General features: G+C 39.4%; 1 protein-coding gene across 1 annotated transcript in view; it reads right to left on the bottom strand.

Annotated features, from left to right (window-relative positions):
- Positions 1-15,571, bottom strand: part of ACACA (acetyl-CoA carboxylase alpha) — a 272,579-nt gene that overhangs the window by 205,424 nt on the left and 51,584 nt on the right. Inside the window, 2 exon segments of the mRNA XM_079904143.1 lie at positions 3,277-3,529; positions 6,535-6,581. Coding sequence (XP_079760269.1) covers positions 3,277-3,529; positions 6,535-6,581 — 300 coding nt within the window.

Consider the following 15,571-nt stretch of genomic DNA (forward strand, 5'->3'; position numbering starts at 1 on the left):
TAAAACAAAGCCCCAACTTGAGACAGGGGCCCACTCTCATCCTATACTATGGCAATTACTTCACTTGGTTTTAGATGATCTCCAGTTAGCATCTTTTAAGAATGTACCTGCCTTTTTAATCTGTATCACCTGTGAAGGATTAAGACTATTCATTCTGGGAGCTAATCCTAAACTCAGCCAGTCTCTATTTAATTTGGGTTCAAAGGGCGAAAAGGAGTATCTGAATCAATATCATCATTTTCACAGATGAGGAATATGAGTCCAAAGAGGTAACATGAATTGTCTGTGGTCACCTACTTAATTGGTGGCAAATGTCAGAAGAGTCCTTTCTAATATATAAAATGAATCTGGAACAATTTAAATTACCCCCCAAGGACATCATATCCACAAGTGACTTAATGAATGAATCAATGGGGACTTCCCTGGTGGTGCAGTGGTTAAGAATTCACCTGCCATAGGGAGGATAGGAGGGAGGGAGACGCAAGAGGGAAGAGATATGGGAACATATGTATATGTATAACTGATTCACTTTGTTATAAAGCAGAAACTAACACACCATTGTAAAGCAATTATACCCCAATAAAGATGTTAAAAAAAAAAAGAATCCACCTGCCAATGCAGGGGACACAGGTTCGATCCCAGGTCTGGGAAGATCCCACATGCTGCAGAGCAACAAAGCCCGTGCACCACAACTACTGAGCCTACGCTCTAGAGCCTGCGAGCCACAACTACTGAGTCCATGCGCCGCAACTACTGAAGCTCGCATGCTCTAGGGCTGGCGTGCCGCAACTACTGAGCCCATGTGCTGCAACTAACTGAAGCCCGGGGGCCTAGAGCCCGTGCTCCACAAAAAGAGAAGCCAACACAATGAGAAGCCCACGCGCCACAACAAAGAGTAGCTCCTGCTCGCCACAACTAGAGTAAGCCCGTGCGCAGCAACGAAGACCCAATGCAGCCAAAAAAAAAAAAAAAGTGATGGAAGTTTAAAAAAAAAGAAATGAATCAATGGAGAACCTTTGTTCTATTTTGGAACATTAGCTATCTGAGAAGCAAGTAGAAACTGGCACTGTCTCCTTCCCAGGCTGCTGATCACACTTCAATCCGTGGTTCCTCCACAAGCTACAGGCATGAGTTTTGCAACAGAAGGGCATGCAAAGAAATTCTCAAGTGCTCATACCACTGACCCCATAGACTTTGCAATAAGAGCCATCAACTTTGGGAATGATTTGGCAACTATAAACTGCCTTGTAATATCATCAGCTGAATTTCTTATAATGGTATTTATCTCACAATTGCCAAACTCACAATTTCATAATCCAATGAATGGATATTCTGCTTCACTTGGCCTCAAATTGGACAAATTTCTCAAGTGCTGTGTGGCTTTAAGGATTTAGATTTCACCCAGTCTTTCTCAACAGGGGCACCATGACATTGTGAGAACAATTCTCCGTTGTGTGTGATTATCCAGTACATTGGAGAAGGTTTAGAATCTTTGGTCCTTGGCCTCAATGCAAGTAATCCCACCAGTCACAACCCCCACTCATTTACAAATGACCTCAGGGATATCGCCCCCAGTATTAGCCTTCAGGCCAACCATTAAGTGAACTATTAAGTAAGAAAAAATGTTTACATAAAGATAAAAACCTGACCTCTTTTCCCTGCTACTAAATACTGACTTCTATTCCTCTTTTTAGCCCAGAGATTAGATATAATACTTTATTCACTAACTCCTAAACACCAACTTTGTCTGCACTAGTTATATAATTAAGACACTTAGTATGGTCAGGGAAATAGGGGAGAAAAGTTACTTCAATGGAATCCGGGCATCTAACTTTGAATTCCAGTCTTCCAGCTATTTACCTTTAGGCAAGTTATTTTCCCTCTTTAGACCTCAGTTTTCTCATCTATTTAAATAAAAAGCATTAGGCTAAATTATCTCACTGGTTCATTGCAGTTCTAGGAAAAGTAAAACATAAATAACTTGCTTAACTCTTTTCTTTCAACCTCCACGTAGCCAAACAGGGGTGACCACTGACACTCACTACTTCATGTTTCAGAAGCAAGGACCCCAAATCCCCAGGGATAACCATAGGCAGGACAGTTGCATTCAGCCAGACCCAGTACAGGATTTTACTACAGAATCTGTATCTTGGGTGTATAAAAAGGAGCTGGATTATTTTATGATCCATTAATTATAGAAGCACCAAGATAATCACAGCAGCGATAGTCACCCTAATTCATGTTTATCTAGGCTAACCAATAATCTCAACCCTGGCTGTATATTACACTCACTCAAATAGCTTTAAAAAAAATGCCCCAGCTCCAAGCCAGGCCAGTATCACCTGAATCAGAATTTCTGGGGATGGGGCTCATTTCTTAAGGTCCTCCAAGCGATTCTGATGTACAGTAAAAACCAAGAACCACTAATTCAGACTTTTCAATCCAAGAAATGCAAAGCAAATGACCAAAAGTTCACACACTGGTTGTTCAATCAAACATCAATAAATAAGAATAATCTAGTGTTACTATTTACTGACATTCTCAATTACATGTAGAGAATCATGTTTCTAGAGAAAAAGGAGAGCTCTACAACAACCCCTTGTTCCTCAATAAAGTCTGGCCCTGCCAGAATTAGAATATAACTTTCTGACATGATAAAGCAGTTCAAAGAAAGATTACTACAAATTTGCCCACCCCTGCAAAAGTCCTATCAATCTTCAGACAGTTATAACAGTGTTAGTCAAAGTAGTACGGAGATTGAAATTCCTCACTCTTACTTGCTAGGTCTCACTAAAAGACCTAGCATGTAGGAGGAACGGGAGAAAATTTAGAGGAACATTTAGGAAAAGACACTTTCAAAACCTGCACTCCAGGCAAAATACATCATTTCCCACTTATCAAAAAATCCAATGAAAAAAAACAAAAAAAAACCAAGGGGGCTTCCCTGGTGGCGCAGTGGTTGAGAGTCCGCCTGCCGATGCAGGGGACACGGGTTTGTGTCCCGGTCCAGGAGGATCCCACATGCCGCGGAGCGGCTGGGCCCATGGGCCATGGCTGCTGAGCTTGCGCGTCCAGAGCCTGTGCTCCGCAACGGGAGAGGCCACAACAGTGAGAGGACCGCGTACCGCAAAAAAAAAAAAAAAAAAAAAGAAGTCCAATGATACAGAAAAAGGTGAAAAAATCTTGGCTTAAATTATTCTTGCTCTTTTCAGAACAAGATCAATGAAACCAACAGGACAGATTAAATAAGTAAAACATTAAACTTCTCTGACTTACCTCATGTGTAAGGCCAAGCCATCCTGTAGGCTAGAGATCCCCAAGTCAGAGAGCGTATCTGAGCAGACAGAGGCTGGTGACAGAGAGCCCTCCTTCTCCTCCAGTAGGTCCAGCTTCACCAGGTTGCTAATCTCATCCTCTGAGTTATCTTCAGACACGGAACCAATTATGAATCGGGAGTGCTGGTTGAGCTCCACAGGTTTGGCCAAGGAAGAAGGTTCATCCATTATTCCTTCAAAATGATCTCTCAGAGCTATGGAGAAGATGAAGGGTAAGTGAGAAAAGCAGGTTATGGATAATAACCTGTATCTGAGGAAAGTCACAGGTTAGACCTAGTACACCACAGCTGGCACTTGGAAGCAAGGCAGAATTTGAGAACTAGTTTACTTGGCTATTCTTTTTCAAGGCCTTTGCTTTCTAAAAGAAAAGAAAATCCAGATCATGGGAACTATGCCTAAAAAATTAAAATCAGTTCCCTTTTCCTCAAAGAACGTTCTCTCTAAAAACTATAAGCCATTCCCAATATCTATCAATTTGGTGAAGTCCAAGAGATAATAACGATCAGTGGAGAAATCTCTGTAGTAGGTGAAAGTTGCTGGTTGTGATACTGCGATTTCAGTTGTTAGCACTGGGGAGAATGCAGGGTAAGGGTTTGGGGAGAGCGGTGGTCATTTGAAACTTGGTGTTACGTAACTATCATCTGGTTCCAAACACTATACTATGAGAGGCTATGAATTTTACATAAGTGTATATACATATAAATATACACACATGAAGTACATTTACATATGTACATACATATATAAGGCAAACTAAATGCGTGTATACACATACTACACACATACACAGCTTGCTTTAAAACAAACTCCAGATGAGTATTTTTTAATTAAAAAAAATCTTTACTTGTCCCCATGAGTTTTTTCTTAAATCACATCTGTTAAAAATTCACCCCAGGGATTTTGCTGGTGGCACAGTGGTTAAGACTCCGTGCTCCCAATGCAGGGGGCACGGGTTCGATCCCTGGTCAGGGAACTAGATCCCACACACATGCCACAACTAAGAGTTTGCATGCCACACCTAAGGAGCACATGTGCTGCAACTAAGGAGCTGGCAAACCAAAACTAAGGAGCCCATGGGCCGCAACTAAGACCTGGCATAACCAGGTTAATTAATTAATTATTTTTTTAAAAACTTAAAACAAAAAAATTCACCCCAAAATGTCTGTTTTGGACTCTAATATGCTGATTGCTGACATTGATAGGGAGAAAGTGAATCTACTATCAAATTTTAAATTTATAATTAAAATTATGGAGGTGTTATCTCAATTAAGTACAAGTTTTCTAGATACAGGGCCTTACTAGTCAGGATTAGATGTTGCCAACCGCTAGCAAACTAATTAACAAAGACCAAAACATAGTTCAAAGCTCACAACAACAATAAAAACCCAAACTAAATGAAACAATATTTATTCTGTCGTTTCAAAAATGCTATTTAAAAGTCAAAACTACACATCAAATTAGTATTAAACAGCTTGTAGCCTGACCAACGATTTTAATTCAGAGTAATGATTCCCAGTCCTGATATTGAGGTGCCTTCAGAGACGGTTATAAATAAATAATAAACTTATTATTAATAATTGTATATGCTGTAAACCACTTTGATGTATAAAAGTAAACAGTAATGTCCTTTGACATTAGATAATAAAACATCAAGATTTTAAAATATTTGAGAATCATCACTAAATGTGTTATAAACGACACATGCACCATAATTTCGGTGTAATTTATGAATCAGAGCTTATGCGTTTACAAAAACACAACAGAATCTGTAAACCCTAGAGCGGTGGTTCGCAAAGTATGGTTGCCCGACCACAGCAGCAGCCACAGCAACCGCATGACCTGGGCTCTACCACAGACTAGCGAACTGTACTGGAACCTACAGGTTGGGGCACAGTAATCTATATTTTAACAAGTCCTGAAATTTGAGAACCACTGTGCTAGAAGAGTAAAACAGTAATAACAAATTGCCAGGAATGCTAAAAATACCCATAGACATTTCCTAAAAGCCAATTGGAGATTCCTTAGGCTAACTTTCATTTTTAAAACCGGAATCAAATATAAAAGTATCATGTGAAAGGAAAAAATTGACGTCTAAATTCATCATACAGGGGACTTTCCTGGCGGTCCAGTGGTTAAGACTCCACGCTTCCACTGCAGGGTCGGGGGGGCCCGGTTTGATCTCTGGTGGGGCAACTAAGATTCCACATGCCGCACGGTGTGGCCAAAAAAATAAATTAAATAAAAGAAATAAATTCACTATACATTTCTCCCTTGGAATATTAGGTTTCTTTAAAAAAAATTTTTTTAATGTCTCCAAATTTTATAAAGAGGCTCATTTCCAGAACTTTCAAAAAAACCAAATCATTAAAAAGAGAAAAAAAGGACGGAAGGAAAAAAAGAAAAGAAGGAGGTAGGGAGGGAAAAGTTCTAACAGATTTACCACTCTGAAGAACACCAAAAAGTACAGCAGTGAAAAGGCTACTTCTTTCTCATTTTAGAGCAGTGAATAATCAAGCTTAAAAATAATAGATTAAAAAAATTTTTTCCAAATTTCATCTCAACTAACAGAAAATAATAGCTGCCTTCTTCACAAGAGAAATAAGGCACTCAGGGACAGATTCTAGTCTATAGTCTAAGCAAAATTAGATAACTACACTAAAAAATAGAACTCACTGAGAAAGGAGCAATTCTCCTTTCTTCCATGGGAAAAGAAAAAGGATTAACGAATAAATGAAAGGTTCCATAAGGTCAACTTCAAATTTTTCTTTCCTAGCCAAGAAGAACATGAAGGAACCTATAGGTTCCAGAGACTGAAAGCAGCAAAGTGTCAACAGCTAAAGAGCCTGTCCACCAACCGGCAGCTCCACTGAGTGGTATTCCCAGGCACAAGCCTACAAACCACAGAAAAGAGAGGTCGTGTATGGAAAATCACTGAGAAGCTGTCCAGACACTCTAGAAGCTACTCCACAGCCCGTCCCATTTCCACTGATTCCAGGCCTGAACTGAAGAGAAAAGGTGGTGGATTACTACCACTGTCAGTCTCAACCACTTCAGGTAACCCACCTCCCACCTCCAGTCTGCCTATATTTTTTTGCGGAAGGCAACTTTTAACATAAAAGCCTACAGTTTTATATTTTAGCACGTGAACATAAAATTTTTATCACACTGTAAACATGAAGAAGCATTATTTGTAACTGACCTCTTAAAATTCTTATTGTCTGAGCAGATATCCACCTCCAAAAAGAACTAAAGAGAGAAAGAGAGAGATTTGAAATGTCTTTTTTTAAGAAACCCAAATTTTATCAATTCCCGTTTTGCTCATCACAGTACAAAACTAGTCAAAGTATCATTTCTATGTCAAATATACTATTTAACTTGAAGTATAAAGTTCAGTTGCTTAACTATTGGTTTAAATCTGTAAATCAAAAGCGTTACACATTCAAAGACTTTACTATTCATGAAAAGTATTAAACAATAATCCAAGCTTACCATTTCACAAGGTGCCTTTTCCAATTGTATACTTTGATGGACACATTCCGACCCTATGATTTCCAATATTTCATCAAAAAGTAGGCAGTGGGGAGAAGAGAACCACAAGATTCTCAACAACTCAGTCAGGCTCTAATTATGTTTCCAAATGTTTATACCCACCCACAAAGGTTGGGAGCCAAGGAGAGGACAGGTCTCTCATTATTAAGTCCCTAAACTCTAAGGAACCAACGAATCTCTAGCTACTTCCCAAATCCTGGTTTTCCTTCTATGCCCAACAATTATAATGTATTTGGGGTAGAGTTTCTCTACTTTGACTACGTATAACAATTACCTGTGGAGCTTTTTAAAAACACATGAATGGATAAAGAAGATGTGGTGTATACATACAATGGAATACTATTCAGCCATTAAAAACAGAATGAAATTTCACCATCTGCAACAACATGGATGGATTTGGAAGGTATTATGCTTAGTGAAATAAGTCAGACAGAGAAAGACAAATACTGTATGATATCACTTATATGCGGAATCTGAAAAATACAACAAACTAGTGAATATAACAAAAAAGAAGCAGACTCACAGATAGCAAGAAGAAACTACTGCTTACCAGTGGGGAGAGGGAAGGGGGAAGGGCAATAATGGGGTAGGGGATTAAGAGGTACAAACTGTTATGTATAAAATAAGCTACAAGGATATATTGCACAACACAGGAAATATAGCCAATATATATACTTTTTACTTTATTTTTTGGCTGCGTTGGGTCTTTGTTGCTGTGCGCGGGCTTTCTCTAGTTGTGGCGAGCGGGGTCTACTCTTTGTTGCGGTGTGCAGGCTTCTCATTGCAGTGGCTTCTCTTTGTTGCGGAGCACAGGCTCTAGGCACGCGGGCTGCAGTAGTTGTGGCTCACGGGCTCTAGAACGCAGGCTCAGTAGTTGTCGCCCACGAGCTTAGTTGCTCCGCGGCATGTGGGATCTTCCCGGACCAGGGCTCAAACCCGTGTTCCCTACATTGGCAGGCGGATTCTTAACCACTGCGCCACCAAGGAAGTCCCTAGCCAATATTTTATAGTAACTATAAATGGAGTATAACCTTTAAAAATTGTAAATCACTATGTTGTACACCTGTAACATACAATACTGTACACCAACTATGCTTCAATTAAAAAAATTATTTTAAAAAAATGTCTAAACTCCATTCCAGATCTTCTGAATCAGAATCCCTGTTTGGGGGCTTCCCTGGTGGCGCAGTGGTTAAGAATCTGCCTGCCAATGCAGGGAACACGAGTTTGAGCCCTGGTCCGGGAAGCTCCCACATGCTGCGGAGCAACTCAGCCCGTGCACCACAACTACTGAGTCTTGCGCTCTAGAGCTCATGAGTCACAACTACTGAGCCCACACGCCTGGAGCCTGTGCTCCACAACAAGAGAAGCCACCCCAATGAGAAGCCCGCACACCGCATTGAAGAGTAGTTCCCGCTCACTGCAACTACAGAAAGCCCACACACAGCAACGAAGAACCAATGCAGCCAAAAAAAAAAAAAAAAGAATCCCTGCTGGAGACCCAGATATTTGAATATTAAGTTCCACAACTGATTGAACCTCTTTACATCCAGGCTTGAAAACCACTGGTCTAGGGTGGAGAAGAAAAAAGAAGGAAAGAACTTCTTTACACTGATAGGGAAATCCAGAACTTCTTAGAGAGGAGACCCCAAATGACAAGCAACAAGACTGGGGACAGTGCAGGCATGCCAACTGGCAAATTAGGATGTAACCAATTGTGTAGTCTGAGCTAATACTATTCCCTACAATTGTGGTAGAGAAGGGAGTGAGAAGAGGAAGGGAAAAGTATGTAGTTTGGATGGGATGTAACAAAAGGTGTCAGGGGAGCTGGAGTCAAAACCTAGGACCAAGATCACACTCTGACTCTGACACGTTACTGGCAGTGCAAACTTGAACGAGTCACTTACCATCTCTGAGTCACCTCATCTGTAAAAATAAAAAGAGGTCATATGTACCTCATGGGACTGCTGTGAGGTCTGAGAGTACAGGAAAGGGTTTTACAAGCACTAAACCAGTGTTTTTCAAACTACGGGTTACCAATAATCAGAATACTAAGAAATTAAGTTAATGGGTTACAACCAACATTTTAAAAATTAAATATTCAATAGAATAGAAAATGTTAAGAGTTCACCATACTTCATAAGGATAAATACTGCTTTGTAAAATTTTGTATCAGTTATATATATATGTCATGACATTAATGTCATCTTATTGTGTCCAAAAAGTTAAGTAATTTTTAAAAATTTTTATTGGAGTATAGTTGATTTACAATGTTGTGCTAGTTTCAGGTGTACAGCAAAGTGAATCAGTTATACACATACCAAAAAGTTGTCTTTTGTGTGTGTTGTGTGTGTGTGTGTGTGTGTGTATTTGGGTTTTTTTTTGGTTGTTCCATGCAGCATGCAGGATCTTAGTTCCCCAACCAGAGATGGAACCCATGTCCCCCTGCATTGGGAGCTCGGAGTCTTAACCACTGGACTGCCAGGGAAGTCCCAAAAAGTTAAGTCTTAAAGCCACAATTAATCCTCACTCTTCTGCCCCCCCCCCTACTTTATGCCCTCAAACAAGCACAGTGAGTTAAGTACCTAAACCAATGGCTCTTAAATTTTCTTAAGTCAAGACACTACTAGAAATCTAATAAAAGCTATGGACCCTGTCCTGACAAAAATGTACCCTCACAAACATTTTGCTTGCATACAAGTTTGGTATCCCTAAAGCCTTGCCATGAATTAGGCTAAGACTTTTCCTCTAAGTGGACAAATAATGGAATTGACCCCTGGGGAAGGCTCATATAGCTGCTGTCTTATCCCCTCCAAAAGAAGGCCTTTCCACAGACCCAGTTGTAGGATATTCTGCTTAGTCAAATAAACATTTCCTTCATTATAGCAAATGTCGCCAATGTCAAATTTTCTTTTATTTAAAAATACATATAATTGACCCTTGAACAACAGCAGTGGTTAGGGGTGCTGACCTTCCACACAGTCAAAAAGCCGTGTATAACTTAGAGTGGGCCCTCCGTATATGCAGTTCCTTCAAATCCAAGATTCAGCATCCACAGATGTGACCAACCTTTGGTTCTACAGTAATTGCAGTATTTACTACTGAAAAAAATATCCACGTTTAAGTGGACCCATGCAGTTCAAACCCCTGTTATTTAAAGATCAACTATATATGTTCTTGAACTTTTATTTGGGGACTCTTGAAAATATCTGCAGAAGGCTTTCCATGTTCCTGAAAAATGAGTTAAAGCTAATTATAGATAATGCACTTATTTATTTAGATATTTCTCTAAATAAAATAGAACAGATTTTACCAAACTTAGTAAACATGTTCTCCTTGAATTCAAATGACATGGTATTTTCCAAGCAATTCTAATTAAAGAGGCAGCAATTAGTCTTCATAGCCACTGATAAAAGTATCCAACCTAACACAACATATCCTTGCTCTTTAAGCCATAGTAACTTCATTGAAATTTATTCAGAAAGAATCACTGACTTTTCCTCTTCATTTTTGTCATTTTATTGATGAACTCTTAAATGGATTTTGGTATTAATTCAGTATCCATAAGAGAACTATACACTTTTTCTTAAGCCATATTTTACTTTCCTGCAAGTTTTGAATTTTAAAATGACAAGGACTTGTGTTCCAACTTGTGAGATAAACAATGTATATTCAAAGATAAATAAGATTTGGTCCCTGGCTAAGTGGCTGTGGACACTTAAATAAACAATTACAGTACTATAATAATTTCTACGTGTAGAAACATAAAAGAAGGGTACATTATCCAAACCTGGAGGTGGTAATGGTGAAGACAAAGATCAAAGAAGACTGCTTGGAGTGGGAAGGCATTAGCAATGAAGAACTAGGGAGAAAAGCAAGGAGGGAGAGGAAGGAGCATTCCATGTAGAAGAAATCACTGAATAAAGACCTAGATGGGGACTTCGCTAGTGGTGCAGTGGGTAAGATTCTGCACTCCCAATGCAGGGGGCCTGGGTTCTATCCCTGGTCAGGGAACTAGACCCTGCATGCATGCCACAACTAAGAAGCCTGCATGCCACAGCTAAGAAGTCCACATGCTGCAACTAAATGATCCCGCATGCTGCAACTAAATATCCCACATGCCACAATGAAGATCCTGCCTGCCACAACTAAGGCCCAGCACAGCCAAAATAAATAAATAAATAAATATTTTTTTTAAAAGACCTAGATGGTAGAGGGACTTCCCCAGTTGTCCAGTGGTTAGAACTCCACGCTTCCGCTGCCAGGGCCTGGATTCATTCTTCAATCCCTGCTCAGGGAACTACACGGGGTGGCAAAAAGAAAAAAAAAAAAACAGCAACGTATTTCTTTAGGGTATAATAGTCAGAGAAAATAACATGGTGTACTTATCTGTCCTATTCCTCATTTCTCAGTCCAGCGATATAGAATATTTATCAAGGAGGAAGCTGGTACAAACTTCTCACCTTTCAAGAAATCTTTAATGAAGTCTTGCCAAACTTTTGGATAAGGATGGTAGGTTGAACACATATCCACTTTTGCTCCTGCCTGAAATCCCACTAAAACAACAATCAAGGAATTTTTTAAAAGCCATAAGCCATAAAAAGACACTCCTTCCCACCTCCCCCCAAAAAAGTCAGGGGAGACAATAGCAAGATAATTTTCTTAGAAGGCAGATGGAAGAGTGATAAATGACTACACAAACCGAAGAAAACTAAATCATGAGCCATCTGTGGTAAACTTAGAATAAATAAAATTTACATCATGGAATCTCCAAAATGTCCAGGAAGTGGAAGTGAAAGATGGAACTATAAAGAGGACTGGCTGAAATTCCATTTCAGAAGCTTCAGATCCTTAGATTTTCTTCCCAGCTGTAAAGCCAGGTGCCTGCTGCTCTACCATCTTGGTAAGAGACTGAAGATTTATACTCTAGAGAGGGTTAAATGGAGGGTTTCTAGGCTGAGGGATGCCAGCAACAGTAAAGGGGAAGGCACCATATTGAAAATGGAGAGATTAAGTAAACATGTTGAGTAAGACCTCCCAGCCTTCTTTCCCTAATTTTCACCCTCCAGGAGGAAAACTGAAGGATCCTTCTTTGCAGAATCTAACCAGACCAACGAAAAAAAGCCTCAAGTAGAACATTAGAGATCCCAAATTAAGATGCCCAATCAGATCACCCACAGTGAAATTAACAGTCAACAAGCCTCATTTATATTTTCATAATCTTGAATCAGCTTTTCAATCCTCTCTAAATTGTAGCAGTCAATTAAGGATTACTAGATGTCTAAGAAAAACCTCCAACATGAAAGAATTTTTAAAAAGTAATGACTACCTGTAGAAAAAAACGCAACTTGGGCTTCCCTGGTGGCGCAGTGGTTGAGAGTCCGCCTGCCGATGCAGGGGACATGGGTTCGTGCCCCGGTCCGGGAAGATCCCACATGCCGCGGAGCGGCTGGGCCCGTGAGCCATGGCCACTGAGCCTGCGCGTCCGGAGCCTGTGCTCCGCAGCGGGAGAGGCCACAACAGTGAGAGGCCCGGGTACCACAAAAAAAAAAAAAAAAAAAAATGCAACTTGAAGAGATTATGCAAAAAAAAAAAAATTTTAAATTAGGGGGAGGGGAGGGGAGGGGAGGAGGGCAACCTGACTTCTGTGGTATTTTCCCCCCAAACACATAACCCTAGTATAATCATGAGAAAACATCAGACAAATTTGAATTAAAGGACATTCTACAAAATACTTGAACAGTCCTCTTCAAAACTGTCAAGGTCATTAAAAAAAAAAGACTAAGAAACTATCACAGATCAGGGGAGACTAAGGAGACATCACCACTAAATGCAATGCCGTTTCTTGGATTAGATCCTGGAACAACAACAATTAAAAAAACACATAAGTTTTTAAAAAAACTGGGGAAACCTGAGCAAAGTCTATAGTTTAATTAATAGTACTGAACCAATGTTAACTTCTTGGTATTGACAAAAGTACTGCAACTATATAAGATATTAACATTAAGGGAAGGCTGGTGAAGGGTGTGCAGGAAACTTATGTACTCTCTTTACAGCTTTCCTGTAAGTCTAAAGTCACTTCAAAATTCAAAAAAATTTAAAAATTTTAATTTTAAAAGACTATCATTATCCTGAGAGAACTAAGAGAAGATATTACTTACATGAAACACAATGGGATATTTTTAAAAGAAACATTTAAAGAAAAGAAAGAGTTCTCAAAAGTTAAAAATACAATCACAGCAATGAAAATACTCAAAACAGAGTTAGAAGATAAAGTTAAGAAAAATCTTTCATAAATCAGAATAAAAAGACAAAAGGATGGACACAGCCTCATCCACCAGCAGAAGCAAGAAGAACTACAATCCTGTAGCCTGTGGAACAAAAACCACATTCACGGAAAGACAGACAAAATGAAAAGGCAGAGGGCTATGTACCAGATGAAGGAACAAGATAAAACCCCAGAAAAACAACTAAATGAAGTGGAGATAGGCAACCTTCCAGAAAAAGAATTCAGAATAATGGTAGTGAAGATGATACAGGACCTCGGAAAAAGAATGGAGGCAAAGAGCAAGAAGGCGCAAGAAATGTTTAACAAAGACCTAGAAGATTTAAAGAACAAACACCTAGAAGAATTAAAAAACAAACAAAGAGATAAACAATACAATAATTGAAGTGAAAAATACACTAGAAGGAATCAATAGCAGCATAACTGAGGCAGAAGAATGGATAAGTGACCTGGAAGACAGAATGGTGGAATTCACTGCCACAGAACAGAAAAAAGAAAAAAAAAATGAAAAGAAATGAAGACAGCCTAAGAGACCTCTGGGACAACATTAAATGCAAGAACATTCACATTATAGGGGTCCCAGAAGGAGAAGAGAGAGAGAAAGGACCCGAGAAAATATCTGAAGAGATTATAGTCGAAAACTTCCTTAACATGGGAAAGGAAACAGTCACCCAAGTCCAGGAAGCGCAGAGAGTCCCAGGCAGGATAAACCGAAGGAGAAACATGCCAAGACACATAGTAATCAAACTGACAAAAATTAAAGACAAAGAAAAATTATTAAAAGCAACACGGGAAAAAGGACAAATAACATACAAGGGAACTCCCATACGGTTAACAGCTGATTTCTCAGCAGAAACTCTACAAGCCAGAAGGCAGTGGCAAGATATATTTAAAGTGATGAAAGGGAAGAACAAGATGAAGGAAGTACCAGATGAAGGAACAAGATAAAACCCCAGAAAAACAAGCAAAAAACTCTGTACAACCGGGCTTCCCTGGTGGCGCAGTGGTTGAGAGTCCGCCTGCCAATGCACGGGGACACGGGTTCGTGCCCCAGTCTGGGAAGATCCCGCATGCCGCGGAGCGGCTGGGCCCGTGAGCCATGGCCACTGAGCCTGCGCGTCCAGAGCCTGTGCTCCGCAACAGGAGAGGCCACAACAGTGAGAGGCCCGCGTACTGCAAAAAAAAAAAAAAAAAAAATCTGTACAACCAAGATTACTCTACCCAGCAAGGATCTCATTCAGATTTGATGGAGAAATCAAAACCTTTATAGACAAGCAAAAGCTAAGAGAATTCAGCACCACCAAACCAGCTCTACAACAAATGCTAAAGGAACTTCTCTAAGTGGGAAACGCAAGAGAAGAAAAGGACCTACAAAAACAAACCCAAAACAAGAAAATGGTCATAGGAACATATGTATCAATAATTACCTTAAATGTGAATGGATTAAATGCTCCAACCAAAAGACACAGGCTTGCTGAATGGATACAAAAACAAGACCCACATATATGCTGTCTACAAGAGACCCACTTCAGACCTAGAGACACATACAGGCTGAAAGTCTGGGGATGGAAAAAGATATTCCATGAAAATGGAAATCAAAAGAAAGCTGGAGTAGCAATACTCATATCAGCTAAAATAGATTTTAAAATAAAGAATGCTACAAGACACAAGGAAGGACACTATATAATGATCAAGGGATCAATCCAAGAAGAAGATATAACAATTATAAATATATATGCACCCAACATAGGAGCACCTCAATACATAAGACAAATGGTAACAACTATAAAAGAGGAAATCGACAGTAACACAAAAATAGTGGGGGACTTTAACATCTCACTTACACCGAAGGACAGATCATCCAGACAGAAAATTAATAAGGAAACACAAGCTTTAAATGACACAATAGACCAGATAGATTTAATTGATATTTATAGGACATTCCATCCAAAAACAGCAAATTACACTTTCTTCTCAAGTGCACATGGAACGTTCTCCAGATAGATCTCATCTTGGGTCACAAATCAAGCCTCGGTAAATTTAAGAAAACTGAAACTATATCAAGCATTTTTTCCGATCACAATGCTATGAGATTGGAAATCAGTTACAGGGAAAAAAACGTAAAAACCACAAACACATGGAGGCTAAACAATACATTACTTAATAACCAAGAGATCACTGAAGAAATCAAAGAGGAAATCAAAAAATACCTAGAGACAAATTACAATGAAAACACGACACTCCAAAACCTATGGGATGCAGCAAAAGCAGTTCTAAGAGGGAAGTTTATAGCAATACAATCCTACCTCAAGAAACAAGAAAAATCTCAAATAAATGATCTAAACTTACACCTAAAGAACTAGAGAAAGAACAAACAAAACCCGAAGTTAGTAGAAGGAAA

Source organism: Stenella coeruleoalba, assembly GCF_951394435.1.
Source record: "Stenella coeruleoalba genome assembly, chromosome: 19".
Taxonomy (NCBI): Eukaryota; Metazoa; Chordata; class Mammalia; order Artiodactyla; family Delphinidae; genus Stenella; species Stenella coeruleoalba.